The 17,110-nt window shown below is 55.4% G+C and overlaps 1 protein-coding gene across 1 annotated transcript; it reads right to left on the reverse strand.

The window, feature by feature from the left end:
- Nucleotides 1–2,592: 2,592 nt before the first annotated feature.
- On the reverse strand, nt 2,593–13,640 carry LOC111142370 (zinc finger and BTB domain containing 7C). The gene is made up of 2 exons (XM_022495392.1): nt 12,415–13,640; nt 2,593–3,244 (listed from the first exon to the last, which is right to left on the reverse strand). Exons 1-2 carry the CDS (start codon nt 13,623–13,625, stop codon nt 2,593–2,595), a joined length of 1,863 nt encoding a protein of 620 aa, XP_022351100.1. The 5' UTR covers nt 13,626–13,640.
- Between the last annotated feature and the right edge of the window lie 3,470 nt (nt 13,641–17,110).

The following is a 17,110-nucleotide window of genomic DNA, read 5'->3' on the forward strand; positions in this document are numbered from 1 at the left end:
GTCAACCTGAACCAGGAGACTGAATAAGCCTTGCTTTCTGTGCCTCACGACACTGTCCTTCAAGTGACTAGTGAAGGCTCAAAGGTTTGTGGTTTTTGCAAAGACGTCTTTGACATTATTGTAACCCTGTGACACCCGGCCATCAGATCCTTTTTTTGCGGTGAACCCCTAGCCATTGACTTGTTGCTGGTCACCTCTCACAGAAGTGCAACTCTCAATAATTTAATCAAGTCAATTAATACTGTTTAATAAATAGGCCAGAAAATTAGCTGAGAGTTTTTCTCGGTAGGGTGCAGCGTGCGACCAAAGTTATGGAAGATTGTCCTTTGAATCACTAAGGCAAACTCTGTTGTGTCATTTTACATAAAGCAATCACATTAAAAAAAAGTTATAAATAGGAAAAATTCCAAAGTTTTCCCACAGACAGACAGGGAAATTGAAACACCAAAGGAAAAAAAAAAAGAAAAGGAAAAGAAAAAAAGAAAAAAGGAAAGAGAAAGAAAAACAAAACGCAAGCACCCCTGCCCCCCCACCCCCAACCCATTTGCGTCAAGTTCTTCTCCATCATACAGTACTCAAGATCTTTGGATATTTTACAATGTACGACTCCAAACTGCAGCGGAGAGAAAACAAAAAGAAGTAACAAGTCGTCTGAAAAACTGAGTTTATAAGAAGTCATTACCTTTACAAAATAAAAACAAAAGCCCCAACACCACTGGATTCCAATTTGTTCATTTTTCCTTGTTTTCTAAAGTCTGGGTCAGCCCCAATCCCTTGGCTGATGGGGGAAACATGGGGATGTTGGCGGATGGGCTCCAGAAGCGAGTGTCAGAAATGGGGGTGGGAATCTAAGATGCAGCTGCCCAGAACAATGGCATCTGAGACAGAAGGGTGTCTGAAGCCGTTCCCTCTGATTGGAATGGCATCGGGGGAGTGCGGAGACAGGGTTCTCTTCTGGGGAGCTGCGAGGGGGACAGAGTCTGTGGTTTTCTCTGGCCTTTTTGTTTTCTGTTTTTGTTTTTTTCTGTTTGCTCAGAAAGAAGCCAAGGCGATAGGAAGAGCCGAAGTCTCTTGTGCCCACAGCTCCTGGACTGGGGACACCGGCCCTGGGTAATCGGTACGGATGACACTCCCACTGTCGGGGCTGCTGAGAAACACAGGCCAACTCAGCAAGAGAAGGAGGGGGGGCAGGGGCAGGAAATGGGAGAGAAGAACAAGAAGGCGCTGGGCCAGCAAAGCGGTCTTCCTTCTCCGAACTTGCTACAAACTCAGGAACCGGGGAGAGCATGCGGGCAATCCTAACGCCCAGAGCCCTTCCAACCCATACTGGAGCCAAGACTTTGCCTCCTGCCCCTGAGGGAAGCCAAACTTCCCAGCTTCCTCCCCGAGGGATGAGGGAGAGGTGGAGGGTGCACAAATACAGCTGAAGGCAATCCTCAGCGATCCCAAAGCCCTAAGGAACAATAAACACAAACCCCAGGTAACCAGGTGTTTTGTCTGTTTCCAGGAATCAGGGTAGAGGAGGGCAGCCACCCGGTGTTACAAGGGGCCCCCATCCCTTCTGTATTGGCCCCAGGAGTACCGAGAGACTTTGTACAGCCCTGGAGGGGGTGTGTGGAGGTGGGGTAAATGCTTAAAGAGCCATCCCAGGGGCCCTGACACAGTGGCCTGCCTGCCCGGAGAGGTGGGGAGTACCTGGAGTTCCCCAGAGCTGCCTGTGGACAAGCCACACCGCAGCTCTTCTCTGTCACCCTTGCCTAGTGTGGCCACATTTCTCACCTGTGCTAATACAGAGGTGAACGTGATTAAATGAGATCTGGTAGGATAGGTGTTTTCAGTAGGACTTTAGGAGTGCAAATCTCCCACCTTCTCCAGAATTCTTTGTAAGGGACAGCTGTGTAGATGTGTGTATGTGGGTGGGTGGGTGGGTTCCAGAAGGGAAACTAAATTAGCGGCCCTTCCTCTGTAGCAGGGTAGAGAGGAATGACCTGTCCAAGGTTATAGGGAGGTGAGGGGAAAAATGGGCCGGGCTTCCAGGAGCCCTCCCCGCCAACAGGGCATTTCCCATAAGGATCCCAGGATGGCCGGAGACTAGAAACATGACCCAAGCAGAGCCAGTCGTAGAGACTTTGCCACAGGACTGTGGGGAGGAGAGGACATGTGCCCCAAGCCCTTAGGGTAGGCCTGAGGTAGGCCTCAGCCCTGCTCCATCCGGTCTGCCTCTGGCCAAACTCCCTCCCTCCATCTAGCCCCACAGAACTCCAAAGTGCCCCTGGGCACCCAGGGTGTGGCTTCCTCTGTGGCACATGCCCCTGTGAGTTTGTGGGTGACAGCCAAAGTGAGAGACAGGTGGAGGCCAGGCCCCGGGGCTCCAGGCCCTTTGGGAAGAGGTGTCCATCTCAGACACCTTCGAAAGGGAGGCGGGGGGGCCCCAGGAGGCCTGGAAAGTATCACTGTTGCTGATAATATTTTTTCTTGTTTCCTTTGTGATTTCAAAGACGAAGTTCAGACCCACTGGGTGGCGCGGGGGGGAGTCTGGCGGGAGAGGGGGCAGGGCCGCGGGACTGGGCGGGGGAGTCCAGGAGGACCAGCCTAGTTGTTGGCTTCGGACATGGAGGCCACGTGGTTGAGGCCCGCGAGCCCCGGGAGGCCGGCCAGGCCCGCGGCCCACGGGTCAGGCAGCGGGAAGTAGGGCCGCGCGGCCGCCACGTTCTCGGCCAGCGCGAAAGCCAGCAGGCCCCCCGCGTCCCTCTCGGCCTCCAGCTGCGCGTGCCCGAACAGCTTCATCTGCGTCTCCTCGAACTGCCGCTCGAGCTCCTGCAGGCTCAGCGCGCCCTTGGGCGCCGCCAGGAAGTGCTTGGCGGGGCTGGGGCCCGGGAGGCACACGGCCGCCCCGCCCAGGTGGCCGCCCACCTCGCCCAGCGCGGGCGGCATCACGAAGGCCGCCTTGTCGGCTGCCGGGCCGCCGGGCCCGAAGAGCAAGCTGGCGGCCCTCCAGGCGGCGGGCTTGCGGCCGCGCCGGGGCCGGGCCATGCGGCAGCTCTGGCGCTTAATGTGGCGGTGCAGGTGGTCGGAGCGCGTGAAGCTCTTGTAGCAGAACTCGCACTGGTAGGGCCGCACGCCCGTGTGGATGCGCATGTGGTTCTTGAGGTCGTAGTTGTGCACGAACTTGGCGTTGCAGTGGATGCACAGGTAGGGCCGCTCCCCCGTGTGCTTCCGCATGTGGATCTTCAGCTTGTCCTGCCTGCAACGCAGAGAGGGCGTCAGTCCCCGGGCCCCACGCGGCGAGCCACCCCTACACTGCTGCCCCCTTCCTCCAGAACCTGCCAAGGCCCGCCCCTGCTGTGGTGCTCAGATCCAGAAAGGGGGCCGTGCTGGGACTTCCTCGCATGCCCTGCCTCACTCCAAACAGGTCCCTCACGGGGATTAGAGGGCTGGAGAAGGAGCTGAGTCTGGAAAGGCCTCCTTCACTCCCCCAACTCCCTTTACTCCTAGGCTCAGAATCTTCAAGAGCCTCTCCATCAGAGGCCTGTCTCAGACTGGAAATGGGCCTTCTGGGGACACTTCTCCCCACAGGTCAGCAGTCTGTTCTTCGTCCCTGCAGGGTGTGACATCCTTTGATACTGGGTTGCACCTTAATTTCATGCCCATTGTCTCCAGGTGACAGTCTTCCCTCCTGTTGGTCCTGTGCTTTTGCCTAGAGCCCCTGGGGCCCATGGTGGCCCCGGGGACTATTGAGATCTGTCTGTCCTCAGCACTAATCTGGGAGGCTGCGGAAGCCGAGCACACCTTATTCAAGTCTCCACACACCGTGGTTTCTTACCCTGAGTCATGGGCTCTCCTCTTTGTCTGCAGAGAATCCCAGGGTTTATAAAAGAGCCAGGTGCGACAAGAATGTAGCCTAATCTAGGGCAAAGCTTTTCAGGATTTAAAAATCTGTTATTCAGGGGGAGGGTATGTGTGAAGGTGGGGCTCCCCCTGGGCTCGGGAGGCCCTGCTCCAGCTGCGGGCCCACCACTAACATGCTGAATGTCTGCAGGCAAGTTACTTAACATCTCTGCACTGAGCCGAACTTAGCATTAGACATCGGTTCCTGTTGTCCAGGGCTGTTGGAAAGAATCTGGGTTTGTGTCAGACTAGATCCAACACACCTCCTGGTGATCTTGAAAAGAAAACTGACTTCACAGGGTTGTCTTCCTAAAGCCTGAGCTCTGCACAAGCCGGCCAATGGAACCTTCCAGCCTGGCTGAAGTGGGGTCAGGTGGACTGCAAGAACTCATCTCACGGTCCTTCTGGAACCTTCCCGACCACGCCTGGCAGGCCAACAAGCTCCTCGTCCTGTCTCCCACGTCCTCCCTGCAGGTGTGGCTCGGGTGGACCATCTGCCTGTAATTTTGGGCTCGGGTTTGAGGTCAGAGCAGATGAGGAGCTCAGGCATCCGCCCTAAAGTGGCCAGATTTAAACCACGCTCTGTAGAACCCCAGGACAGCGGGAGCAGGTCCTGGTCTCCTGGTGTCTCCTGGCCACTAGAGGTCTCACTGGCTCTCATTTCTGGACTGGTTCCCCAGGGGTGGGGCAGGAGAGAAAAGGACATTTTCCTGTACACTGGCAGGGATCAGGGGAGGAGGACCAGGGAGGACAGAGCCACCCCTTCCACCTGTGCTCCCAGGAAGGCGGAAGGGCACCCAGGAGATGGAGATGGGGGTGGGAAGCAGGATGGGCAGGGAGGAGGATGTCAAGTGGGCAGGTGTCTCCACACACCAGACCATCCTCTTGTCCCCACTCCCTGTTCCTGCCACAACCCACCAGCCACGCCTAGGCTGCGTAGCACCCTGTTGTGACATCCCATGTTCCCTTCCCCAGCCAGCTTGCTGCCCTGTGGTATCTACAACCCACATTTCATCCCGTTGACTTGGGGTCTGAACGGGAAGCAGTCTTAGCAAGCAACTGGGCCAGCGGGTCTCAAACTCGAGGCTGCCTAAGAAGGGCCTTGAGGGCTCCATGGGCAGCGTGCTGGGCCCCACTCCCAGAGCTTCTGATCTGAGAGGTGGGATGGTGGGAGAGAGCAGAAGATTTGCATTCCTAACAAGTTGCAACTACTGCTGCCACCCCCCCCCCCCAGCCCTGCCCTGCTAGTCCCCGCACCACCTGAAGAGCCACCTTGGCTGGAGGGGAGACTGGGGTCTCAGGAGGGGAACTTGCCAAGGCCACCAGAGGAGTAATGGCAGTGCTGAGCCTAGAACTCAGGCTTAGTTCCTCAGCACTGCAGGAGCGGGGTGCACGGTACCATTTGTACCTCAAGAGCTAAGTGCCAATTTAGTCGTGGGGGACAGGTCCTGGGACTCCACACATTCAAGGCTCTCAGGGAAGTGCTGAAGCTTGCTGGTCACTGGCCAGGGGACTTGTGTCTTTCCCTGGGCCTGGTGGAGGGTTCGGTGAGGAGTCAGCTCTGGGTTGTTAAATATAGCCCCTTATTGAACCCTCTCCATGAACTGATATGCTGGATATTTTTCAAAATCATGATCACATGTAATCAATAGTATTGATGTGGAGGGCCACCCTCAAGTAATGGACAGTGCAAATGGTAAGGCTTCAGATATTCAGACATAAATACCCATTGCTTCTCCCAAGCTTTTCATTAGAGCATCCAAAATAAGTCACATTTCAGCAGCACTTAACTGAAGTGTGTAAGAAGTGCTCAGAAGATGACGATCGCTTCCTTTTACTGAGCACCTGCTATGAGCCGATGAATATACACCATTTCAGGGACCCTGGAAGGTTGTTATTCATTCAGAGGCAAGTTGTGGTGTAGGAGCGAGGCTGCCAGGGGGAGGGGGTTCTGGGAGTCCCTGCTGTCACTGTGGACCCACCACTAAGTTGCTGGGTGACCTTCAGCAAGGTACTTAACCTCTCTGTGCAGAAGTGAACCAAGGGCCCAACATCAGTTACTATTGTCTAGGACTGATGAGAGAATCTGGGTTCAAATGAGTTAGATTCAACATAGCTAGAATAATTGCCTCACTGAGAAGACGAGTTGAAGCTCAGGGAAGTCAAGCGACTTTCCCAAAGGTATCCGGCCATGAGGGGCAAAGAGGCCTGGGGAGCCATCTGGAGTAGGGTTTTATTTGCAAGGTATTCTGATATTGAGAAAGGTTGATTTTCCAACCAGGGACTCCCAGCCTGTGGCCCAGCAGGGCTGCCTCAGAAAGTGTAGACCAGAATAGTCAGCATTTGTGGCCAGCTCTCTGCCTCTGGGGCCAGAAGACAGGGGCAGGCGTGGGAGGAGCTCAGCCCTGGGCAGGAGCCGGCTGGCCCTAACTATGACTTTTCTTTCCTGGGAGCAGTGGGGAGGGTTAGTAGAGCTGCAAAGCCGATGATAAGTTAGTCCTGGAAAAAGAATTTAGCGATCATCTGGTCTACCAGGATCGCATTAGTATGTTCTGATTCACAGTCGAGTCAGTGGGCCGGGCCACCTATGTTATTGGCAGTACACTTGCTGGGACCTTGAAAATACTGATTTCAATTAAATACTTAATGTTCAAGATGAGGAAAGGACAGAGAGAGAATGGCCTTCTAAGGTCACACCTCCTCCTCATCCCTGTCACGACCTGTGTACGTGGATATAATGTGCACGCCCATTGGCAGAGGCAGGCCCGGGGGCAGGCAGGCTCCAAGAACTGGACCAGGTCCTTAGGTGCCCTGGGCCTCAGTTTCCTGACCTCTAAAATGGGAGGCTGGGCTGCACCATTTTGACCTCTGGTGTTCTGTGAGTGTTTGCATCTGGGGAATGGGTTTACACCGAACCTCCCTCTAACTAGTTGGCTTTGCAGAAGATGGTTCTTCTACCCCTGCTTCCTCACGGATCTGGTTTGTTTGAGGAGGCGGCCTAAGTTTAGCCAGAAAGTGTTCTAGCTTGACTCTCAGGAGCTGAGCTCTTCATCCCTTCCATTTGGGACTGGAGGTCTGGTGGTGCCGATGGCCGATGTGCCAACTGGCTCCTTGGCATGGCTTACAAGGCCCTCACGAGCTAACCCTTCCAGTTACTAACTGAGTTTTAAGTTCGGGGAACCCTCGGTGACTACAGTTAACAATACAGCATTGTATACTTGGAAGTTGTTAGGAGAGTAGATCTGAAGTGTTCTTGCCACACACACACACAATGTAACCATCTGAGGCGATGAGTGTGTTAATGTGTGCACTACCACACATTAGTGTGGTATCCTGACATCGTAGACCTTGGCCTTCTATGCTCTAAGTCCATTATATCTGAATAAAGCTGGAAAAAAAAGATCACCCATCTACTTGCTAACTCCCCTCCCCAGAGTACTGCCCCCCACCCCACTAGACGTATATGCTGGTCCCTCAGCAGGCCACGCTCTGGGGAACTGGTCGACTCTGTGTCTTTGAACACCTGGAGGCATGCGCCAGACTTCTAGCCGTCCCTCCTTCCAGTGCAGAGCCTGCCGTATTATGAAATGGATGCTTGGTAAATCCTGTCTCCTTCCCTTTCTCTGCAGATCTCGTGTTTGGATACCAGTGTGCCATCTCTGGCTCCCACCAGAGGTCCAAGCCCAGATGTCAGCGTGCGTGCTCCTTCCTCCCCAGCCATGAACCCTCTTCCGGCCCCCCTCCTCCCTGCACCTCTTTCTCAGTTTACTTTGGCAAACTGCACTGCTGGAAATGTCTCCCACTCCCAACTCCTCACCTCCACCCTTCAAGGTCAACTTCAAGGGCAATCCTCTACAAACCTTTCCGTGTCCACCCAGGTCTTATCCTTGGCCCTCACCTTCCAGAGCACATGACCTGAATACTGTCCCTAGAGCTAGGTCACTGCGGGGCAAGGAGCCCCTTCCCCCCACCATCACACCCCTCCCTTCCTCCCCACTCCCCCGTTCAGCATCACTTAGTGAGTGCGGGGCACTGCTTTTCTGGCCTCACTCAGTCCGTGGCACCGAAGCTACCCGACCTGCTTTGATGAGAACCTGTCGGACGCTTCTGTATTCTGCAGGGTTGGTACACCACCTGGAGCGTGCAGGGAGCACTCGTGGTGCCTTTGCCGACTGACCCTTGACCTGCAGGTGTAGGAGCAGTTCCCAGAGCTCCCCTGGCTCCGATTCCAATGCGCTCTGGCTCGCCCTGACTTCCCTGTCTGCCATCCCCTTCCCCGACCCTGTGCTGGGGACCAGTCCAGGCTCCGTGCACCCAAGCCTTGATCTGCATTCCCCCTTCCAGTGGGGCATGTCATGGGAAAGCTGTGTCGGTCCTTATGAGCTCATTCCCTCAAGTGAAGGAAAGGGCCACAGGGTCTCGTCCGGGGTCCCTGGCCTCCGCGAGGGCTCCCAGGCCCGACAATGCTTTCCCAGCACCATCCGCCCACACTTCTTGGTAACCTGACAGACTGAGACAACCCCTCTTCCTGGTACCACTGCTAATGACATTGCATTGTCTTAATAAGTCCCCAGGGCTGCCAGGAGTGGGAGGGCTAAAAGGGAAATATGGGGAAAAGGCAGCTGCCGGGCTCCTGGCCTGGTCTGGAGAGCAGACCACTGCGGGTGTGTGTAGCAACCGGCATGGGGCTCACGCGGGCGGCAGGGGTCGGAGGTGAAGCTTTGTAGCCTTTATGGGCTGGTGGCAGGAGGCCTGGTGGACACTGAGGAGGTCACAGTCACTCCCAGGGGCCGGCCAGACAGTGATGCTCAGGGTGCAAGACTCAGGGAGAAGGACTCCATGTGATTGTGGGGTGACCAGAGCTGGGAGGGGACAGCGTGGGGCCAAAGAAACATAGTCTGGTTGAAGCCTTCAAGGCCCTGCCTGAGGCTCCAGGGGTGTCTCATATCTGGAACAATCAGCGGAAAGACAACGGTCCCCAGGGCTGCTTGAAATCGAGCACCGTCTCCGAGGTGAGGGTCTGACGCCAAGGAAGAGACAATGCCATGGTGGGGGAGGCCTTCCCCTCTCTTCTTGGAGAACCACAGCATGAGAGCTACAGGCTGGGCTCTCAGGACAGAACAGGGGCTCTGCGGGAAGGACTCCCCGATCCTTCCACCACCTCTGCTGCCGAAGCCGTCAGGAATGACACGTGGACATTCTGGGAGTCGGCATCTGAGGTCATAACTCAGAGCCTGGGCCAAAAGGGCCACTTTGCCAGAGGAGGGTGGGCCGCTCCAACATCCCCTGGAGTAATGGGAGGTGGGGTCAGCATCAAGGGGAAGGGAAAGGAGCCCCGACCAGAGAGCGGAAGCTCAGCTGTGTTTAAGGAAAGAGAGGGAAAATAGTGTCTAAGAGGAGGAGTCGAGGGCGGCCCGTCCGAGATCCCTCAGCCTCCGAGGGACCCGGTCCCTAGGAGTGGTTTGGCCTTACAAGGGAGGCTGGGAATCCTGAGTCAAGGAGGCAGCAGCTGTTTTAAGGGGCTGCTGAAGTGCCTCCATCTGGGGAGGGAGGGAAGGTGTTGTGGGAGGTGGTGCAGGAAGTCAGCCCCCAGGAGGGTCCCCACGGAAGGGCTATGAGGGATCTGACTACAGGGAGAGGCCAGGGCTCAGAGAAGGAGCCTTGCGGGCCAGCTCCGGGAGGGGGCAGGACAGAAGCATGGAGCCAGCCGGCCATTCTAAAGAATGTGACAGGGAGGGTGGTCATCGGCAGCCTTTGGCATGCAATCGAGTCCCCAGAGTCCCTTGTGTGAGGAGGCCAGGAAAATGTCCAGCCTCCCCCCACTCTGGGGCACCCCTGCTCCTGGGAAGGGGGGGCCCAAGAGCAACTCTGATCTTTCTCAGCAGGGTCAGAGTCCAGCGGGAGCTGGGTGAGGGGAGGTGCTGACTGAGGCAGGAACGCAGCTGCTTCAGGGGGCCCAGATGGCGATCCCTGAGCTGAGCAGGAGCCGACCAGACGGAGGGCAGCAGGGCAGACTCAAGGCCCGGATCTGGCCGGGAGGGCTGGTGAGGGCTGGTGAGGCTGCAGACACAGCCGCCCCCTACGCCCCCTACTACGTGAACTTCAGGAATGTGCTGGGAGGGAGGGTTCTGGAATGCGGCCCTCCTCTACAACCCAGTGTCCTACCCAAACCAGGAGGCTTACTCAGAGAATGTTCTCATATCAGGAGGGCAAGAAGTCTGTCTGCAGCGACTGACCAAGTTTAACATTTTCCCAAGGGAAGGCAGGGCCCACAGACTGGCACGGCCTGCGCAGAAGGCTGTGTGTGTGGGAAAGGCCTGGAGGGGAGGGCCAGCGAAGGAAGGGACTTGGGGTGCTAGGCAGGCTCACTGTGTGGCATGCTGAGATGTGCACCTCCTCCAAAGCCACAGAGCCGGGGCTCCCCTGCAGGGGAGAGGGGTTCCTGAGTCAGCCCTGTGGGAAGGGAACAGGTGTGGGAAATCAGGGACATGGACACCGGATGGCAGGAGCCGCTGTTGTGACTGACTTGGGGCCTGGCTGGATCTGGCCTGTGAAGAGTGTCCTTGTCTTTGAAGTCACTCCCAGGGGCCTGGGCTGGGAGTCATAGGCTGGAGATGGGTGAATGGTAGTCTAATGTGAATTGTGGCCTAGTTTATCTCCCCAAAATGATCCCCCTGCTTTTGTCACCAGTCGTCTAGGTGTTCCAGCCTGGTCTGTGGGGCTAAAGTAAGTTTAGGAGAAGGTGGTGGTGGTGGCGGGTTGCTGGGGGTGATTTGAGTGGCAGGGCCATTAGTGAGGGCTATCCCGGGGAGGCGAGTCCCAGGGACTTTGGGCCCAGCTGCTGTGTGCCAATAAGGGGAGCAGAGTGCCCTGAGGTCAGGGCTGTGGGGAAGACTATGGGGGCGCCCCTGGGGTAAGTGGGGCCCTGCCCCTCTGCACCTGGAGACTCTCCCTCCACTGTCAGCTCCAAGCATCTGGGAGAGATTCTGTTTGGGGTGTCTGTCTCAGAAGCAGCTGTGCGGGGACCCCAAAGCCACCTTGGAAACAATCAGTATCCTCCTTCCAGTCACCAAAGAGGCTGCAGACCCTGCCACCGTCACTTGAACAGATTACTGATACCCTTCTCGGGAAACTTCAAAGAGAGTTTTGAAGCCACCCAAGACAGTGGGTCTCATTATTTTGTAAGGCTCATCTTATTTTTTTCCCCGGAAAAGTACCACCCCTGATTTGCTATTATTCAGCTTGGCTCCAAAAAAGAAAAAAAAAAAAAGGTCACTCTCTCCTCAAAGGCCAAAGCTGGGCCCCACCGAGGAAACTCAAAACAACGAGCCCCCAGCAATTCCCAAAGAAAAATCTCCAAGAGGATATGGAGTAGTGGCAGTGCCCTTGGAACAAGTGTGGGTCTCAAGGGGAGTTCTTCGCCAGGGAACGGGGCAGTGTGGGGCAAGGACCTAGTCTGGTAAGTCACGGTCACAGGGCAGGGTCCACCAGGCTCTGTCTGCATCCGATCCACAGAAATGACCAAGCCCTGATGCAACACCACCCGCCGGAACTTTCTCCACTGTCGCAGTGCCTGGGTCAGCCTCACACCAGTGACCACACCCAGCACCAACAAACCCTATTTTCCCATATGAGGACCAGCAAAAGGGAGCAGGGAACACATCTGAGCCCACAGCACCCCCCCTCCCCAATCAGTTCTGAACCCAAATGTTGCAATGGAGAGAAAGCACATATCACACGCTTGCTGAATGGCACGGAGTCTGTGTCAGATGGAAGGTTTGTGATGTACTGATTTAAGATCTCAAACTTTATAACCGCATAGAGTGAACCCTCGTCCTGACATGGAGAATCGGCGGGAGAACATAAAAGGAGGCTGATCCTTTAGATAGGATCCAGAAGAGGACTGAAAGGACTACAGGGAGGGGGTGGTCTCTGCAGTCTCCCGGTCACAGATTTTGGTGTCATACATGTCCCAACTCTGGCATTTTCCTCTCCATGCACTTACAGGTGGCCAATTTGCCACAGAGAGGGGGACTGCTCCTCTGCAAGCAAAGGCCATGGCAGGAACCGCCCCATCGTCCCAGGGCAGGGCTGTGGTGACGGTCTCTGCAGCAACTCAGGACGCGGCCGAGCATGCGTGGAGTAAACTAAAGAGGCGACACTCCACTAGGGGGCTTCAACCTGGCTCCCGTGGGTGCACAGTAGGGGAGGGGAGAGGGAGGTCAAGCAAGCACAGCGCGGGGGGGGGGGGGGGGGCTCGCTCTGCCTTACCCGGGACAGCTCTGCGCTCACCTATACTGTATCTCAGCCTTCCACCTCATCTGTATTTCAGAAAACCCTCTAGCTCTTGAAATGGGTTTGGGAATCCCTGCACCAGGTAAGGCGTCGCGTACGCGCCTTCTAGAAATAAACTTGACATGCCTCTCGGATCCAGCGGGGCCTCCCCGGAACTGGATGTCTCCACATCCCAGCCCTCCGTGTCCCGCTCTGACCCTCCCGCCCCGACCTGGGGGCGGCAATACACACCTGGTGAAGCGGACCTCGCAGATACTGCACATGTATGGCTTCTCCCCGGTGTGGGTCCTCATGTGCCGCGGCAGCTTCCCGGCCCCCATGATGACCTTGTGGCAGATGGGGCACTGCTGGGAGGCCTTGGGCTTTAGCTTGCGCTCCTCCACCAGCGGCCATGGCGGGAAGAGGCCCCCCAGGTGGGTTGCACTCAGGAAGTTGAGATAGGCACCGTAGTCACTCTCCGCCTTGATGGGGCCCAGCGGCCCCCCGGGAAGGTCAGGGAACATGTCCTTGAAGAAGTCGCTGGGGAAGGGGGGCGGTGGGGGTGGGGGAAGCTCCTCCTTCTCCTCCTCCTTGATCTTCCGGTTCTTGATGACCAGGTCTAGCGGCCCACTGTCCATGGGCTGCTCGGGCAGCTGGGCAAAGGCACCGAAGTCCCCCGGCCAGAGGTGCGGGAAGAAGTCGGGGGCGAACGGCGATAAAGAGGGTCTCCTGTCGGCGATGTTGGCCTTGGGGTACAGGTTCTCCCTCAGCAGAGATTCGATGGAGAAGTCCCGGATCACGCCCAGATGCCCAGGGCCGCCGGCCTGGAAGGAGTCAGGGAAGTCCCTGGGTGTGTCCGAATAGGCCTTCTCGGTGAGATGGTCCGTCTTGGAAGGGCTTTGGTGGCAGTTGATGTCCTGGGGGTCAGGCAAGTTTTCTTGATCGGCGAAGTCCTCTGTGTCGTCGTCCTCATCCTCCTCCTCTTCTTCCTCCTCCTCCTCCTCATCCTCCTCATCCTCGTCCTCCTCGTCATCATCGTCGTCCTCCTTGTCGTCCTCCTCCCCACCATCCCCGCCAGGCTCCATGATCTCCAGACACACGTTCACGATGCACTGGATCTCCAGCATCCTGGCAGCATTGAGGATGTGCTTGACGTTGGCGGCGGTGATGGTGAGTGTGGACGTGTAGGCGAAGTCCAGGATGGCGGCCAGGGCCTCGGGCTGGACGAAGTCGATCTCGTAGACGTACGGCTGGCTGGCAAGGGCGCCGGCCGTGAAGAGCTTCTTGAAGTACTTGCTGCAGGCGGCCAGGACGGAGCGGTGGGTACGGTACTCCTGCTCCTGGACCACCAGGAGCACGTCGCAGAGCAGGCCGTCATGCCGCTGCTCATTCAGGCTGCACAGGACCTCACTGCTGTGGTTGGGGAAGGGAATGCCGATGAGCTCGTCGATGCCATTGGCCATGGTCTCAGCCAGAGCCCTGCGGGGATGCACGGAGAGGAGACCAGAGTTAGAGGCGTCGTCCCGGGAGGGGATCCCCAGTGCTGGGGCCCCCCGGAGGCCAGGCTGCTGGGCGTGGTGGCCACAGCACCTCTGCCCTCCCCTGCCCTCTCCCCCTCCACCAGGAGGTCGGCCTTCCTCTTTCTCGGCTTTACCAAACCCCACCTGCCGTTCAGGGCCCGGCTCGCCAGCCAGGCTTTTCACTGTCCAACGTGCAGGTTCTCTCCCAGGACCCCGAAGGCCCTCAGAGTTAGGCTTCTCGCTGGGCAGCAGGCATCCGCCCTGCCACCAAGGCTGTGGAAGCTTCTCGCGAGCATGTTTTCCACTGAATTCCATTTCACTGACGTGGAGCTTTAGAAACACCAGAATGGACCACAGGAACCCCAATGCTCTGCGTACTACAGGGACAGCGTCCACCACTTACCCACATGACATCCGTGGGTAAAGCGCCACAGGGGGAATGGTCTGTCACCTCTTGGGGCTCCTGCTGGGAAAATGCTCTGTTTTTTTGTCTTTTTTTTCCCCCCACAAAACCTGTGACTCAGGTAATGGATGAACATCTTGATCCTACTAGCTCCTGTGAAGAGCTGGGCTGGGGTGCCCCCCCCAACCCGTTTATGTTGAACTCTCAACCCTCAGTATCTCAGAATGCGACTGTATTTGGAGGTAAGGCCTTTAAGGAGGTGATTAAAGTTACAGTGAGGTCATATGAGCGAGCCCTCGTCTGGTCTGACTGGTAGCCTTGTAGGAGGACGGGAGGCCACAGACACACACGGAGGGGCCACCCCACGAAGACACAGTGAGAAGATGAGTCAAGGAGGCCTCACAAGAAACCAAACCCACAGACACCTTGACCTTGAACCTCCAGCCTCCAGAACCATAACAAAATCGATCTCTGTTGTTGGAACCCCCTGGGCTATGCTGCTTTATGGCGGCCTGAGCAAATGGATAGAGCTGCTAGGAATCTTAAAACCAATTTTGTGGCCCAATTTCAGCATGGAAACCGGGGTCTTATAGCCCACGTTTTGCCTTCTGGACCTTCCTTCTGGCTTCATCTTAGCTAATGAAGTTTCTCTTCTTTTGCACATCTTGACCTCTTTTTTTCTTTTAAATACTGACCTATACATGTATATACTTCCTATTTATGTGTATCTGTGAGCTGTTTCAGATATAAAATACACATTCAAATTCCACATTAAATTCAAGTATATCGTTAATGTATCCTGTCTGTATTCTGTTACCCTCAGGGAAAGGCATCCCCTGCAGGGAGAAGCCTCTTCTGAGACCCCTTAGCATTCTATATATAAAATACAAAGTGTGTCCAGTGAGAGCTGCGAGGAGGGAAAAGTACAGGACGGAGGACAACAGGAATTACCTCCCTGTAGGGAGTAAGACTCACAGCCCAAGTCTGCAGGTTCAACCCAGACAAAAAGCCACCTCAATTTTTATGCCATCACCTAGAGGAGGACCCTTCTACTTAGGGCAAAGCTTGATTTATGGCCCATGATAAATCCTAGCAAAACCTGGGCCATACCCCAGTGCGATTACCGTGGACAGAAGATAAAAAATAAAAACAAAACCTGAAATCCTTGTGCCCCTGTGGGAAGAGCTTTGGGGATCCCCACACATTTATCTTCTGGATGTTTCTACTCTGGGAAGGCAGATGCAGTGGGAGGGGAGGAAGGAGAGGAGTGAGGAGTGCCGGGCACACAGTATGTGCGAATGGGGTCTGGAGGTACCAGGAGCTTGGCAGGAAGTGCAGGGTGCTGATGCTCTTTCCCCCTTCCATCCTCTCCCATCACCAAGGGCCCAAGGCTTCCCTGAGCAATCCCAGTGGTGGGAGGGGCTCAGGAGGTTTCCCAGAATGACAGCTTTGCTGCCTTCCCACCTTCTCCTCTTTAAGAGGGCCAGAGACCCCACAGGCCAGACATTCATTCCTTAACTAGTCACTGGGTTTTTCCCAGCGCCAGGCTCTGCCCTGACCTCCAGGAATGCACAGAGGGCAGTCCAAGAAAGCCCCTGTTCTAACCCCGCTTACAGACATAACTGTGATAAAGATACAGCAAGATTCACCAGAGAGAACTGAGAGCTCCCTACACACCTCTCAAAATGGCTAAAATAAAAACAATGATAACACTAAATGCTGGTGAGGATGTGGGGAAATGAGTACTCAGCCATTGCTGGTGGGCATGTAAAATGGCACAGCCTCTCTGGAAAACAACTTGGTGGTTTCTGAAAAAAAACGAAATTTGTAACTACCATTTGACCCAGCAAGTACTCTTAAGCATTTATCCCAGAGAAATAAAAACTTAGGTCCACACAACCTCAATGCAAATGTTCTCAGCAGCTTTGTGCATAGTAGTCAGTAACTGGAAAGCACCCGGATCTCCTTTAACGGGTGACTGGTTCACCAAGCCGCAGTGCATCCATTCCAGGGAGGATTAGGCAGCGATCAAAAGAAATGAGCTACTGATGCATACAATTCCTGGAAAAGCCAGAGTGAAAAAAGCCAATACTGGTAGGTTACATCCTATATGATTCCATTTACATAATGTTCTCGAGGTGGCATAATTATAGAGATGGAGAACATGGGAGGGGTGGGGCAGGAGGGAGGTGGGCGTGGCTATAAAAGGGCAACACAAGGGACCCTCCTGGCGATGGGAATGTCCTTTACCTAGACTGTGTCAAGGTCACGATTGTGGCTGATGTGGATGATGTGGCTATGATATTGAAAGATGTTACCATTGGAGAAAACTGGGTGAAGTGGACATGGGATATCTGGACGATCCTTAAAACCACATGAGAATCAAAAAATGATGTCAAAAATAAAAAGTTTAATTTAAAAAATCAAATGATAGGAAACAACCTAAACCAATCAATAAATCTTCTTCAACCCCAATGTTATTTATCATCTATCTATAGTAGTGGGTGGGGTGGTGGGGAGAGGGTAACTACTTTACTCAGAGTGGTCAGGGAGGACCTCCTTGAGGAGGTGTCCTTTGCCTGGATGGTAAGAAGGATCCAGCCACAGGACGATGTAGGGAACAGAGTTCCGGGCTGTGGGAACAGCAAATGCAAAGTGGGCAGTTCCACCAAGGCACTCTAGGTCTGGGGGGCCAGGTTCTGCTCTGAATGGCCCCATTTAACTTGGTTCTTGTCTACTGAAAAACCATCCCACTTCTACCTCCCTCCAGGAGGCTCAGGTCCCCCTGAGGTCCTATGTAGGACTCCCTTCTTTCTCTCTGACTAGGAAGGGCAACCCCAGGCTGCAGGCCTCAGTTGTCCATGCCAGAGAGAGAGTTCTAAGGCTCCTTCCTTCCCGACACCCCAGGCTTCCCTGCTGCCATGGTGGGGGCTGGAGGGAAAGCAGAGGGCTTGAGAATGCCCGGCAAGCTGAGAGGCTCCCTGCTGGACGGCTCCTTCTACACCTCTACACCGCCGTGACTGCC

This window comes from Enhydra lutris, unplaced genomic scaffold (genome assembly GCF_002288905.1).
Source record: "Enhydra lutris kenyoni isolate GAN:26980312 unplaced genomic scaffold, ASM228890v2 scaffoldscaffold8, whole genome shotgun sequence".
Classification (NCBI taxonomy): domain Eukaryota; kingdom Metazoa; phylum Chordata; class Mammalia; order Carnivora; family Mustelidae; genus Enhydra; species Enhydra lutris.

Bases quoted from the DNA above. Each gene is read 5' to 3' on its own strand.
- LOC111142370 (XM_022495392.1), bottom strand. From the start codon at position 13,625: ATGGCCAATGGCATCGACGAGCTCATCGGCATTCCCTTCCCCAACCAC. The intron at 3,245-12,414 runs GTGTGTATTGCC...TCTGCGTTGCAG, and splicing joins TGCGAGGTCCGCTTCACCAG to GCAGGACAAGCTGAAGATCC.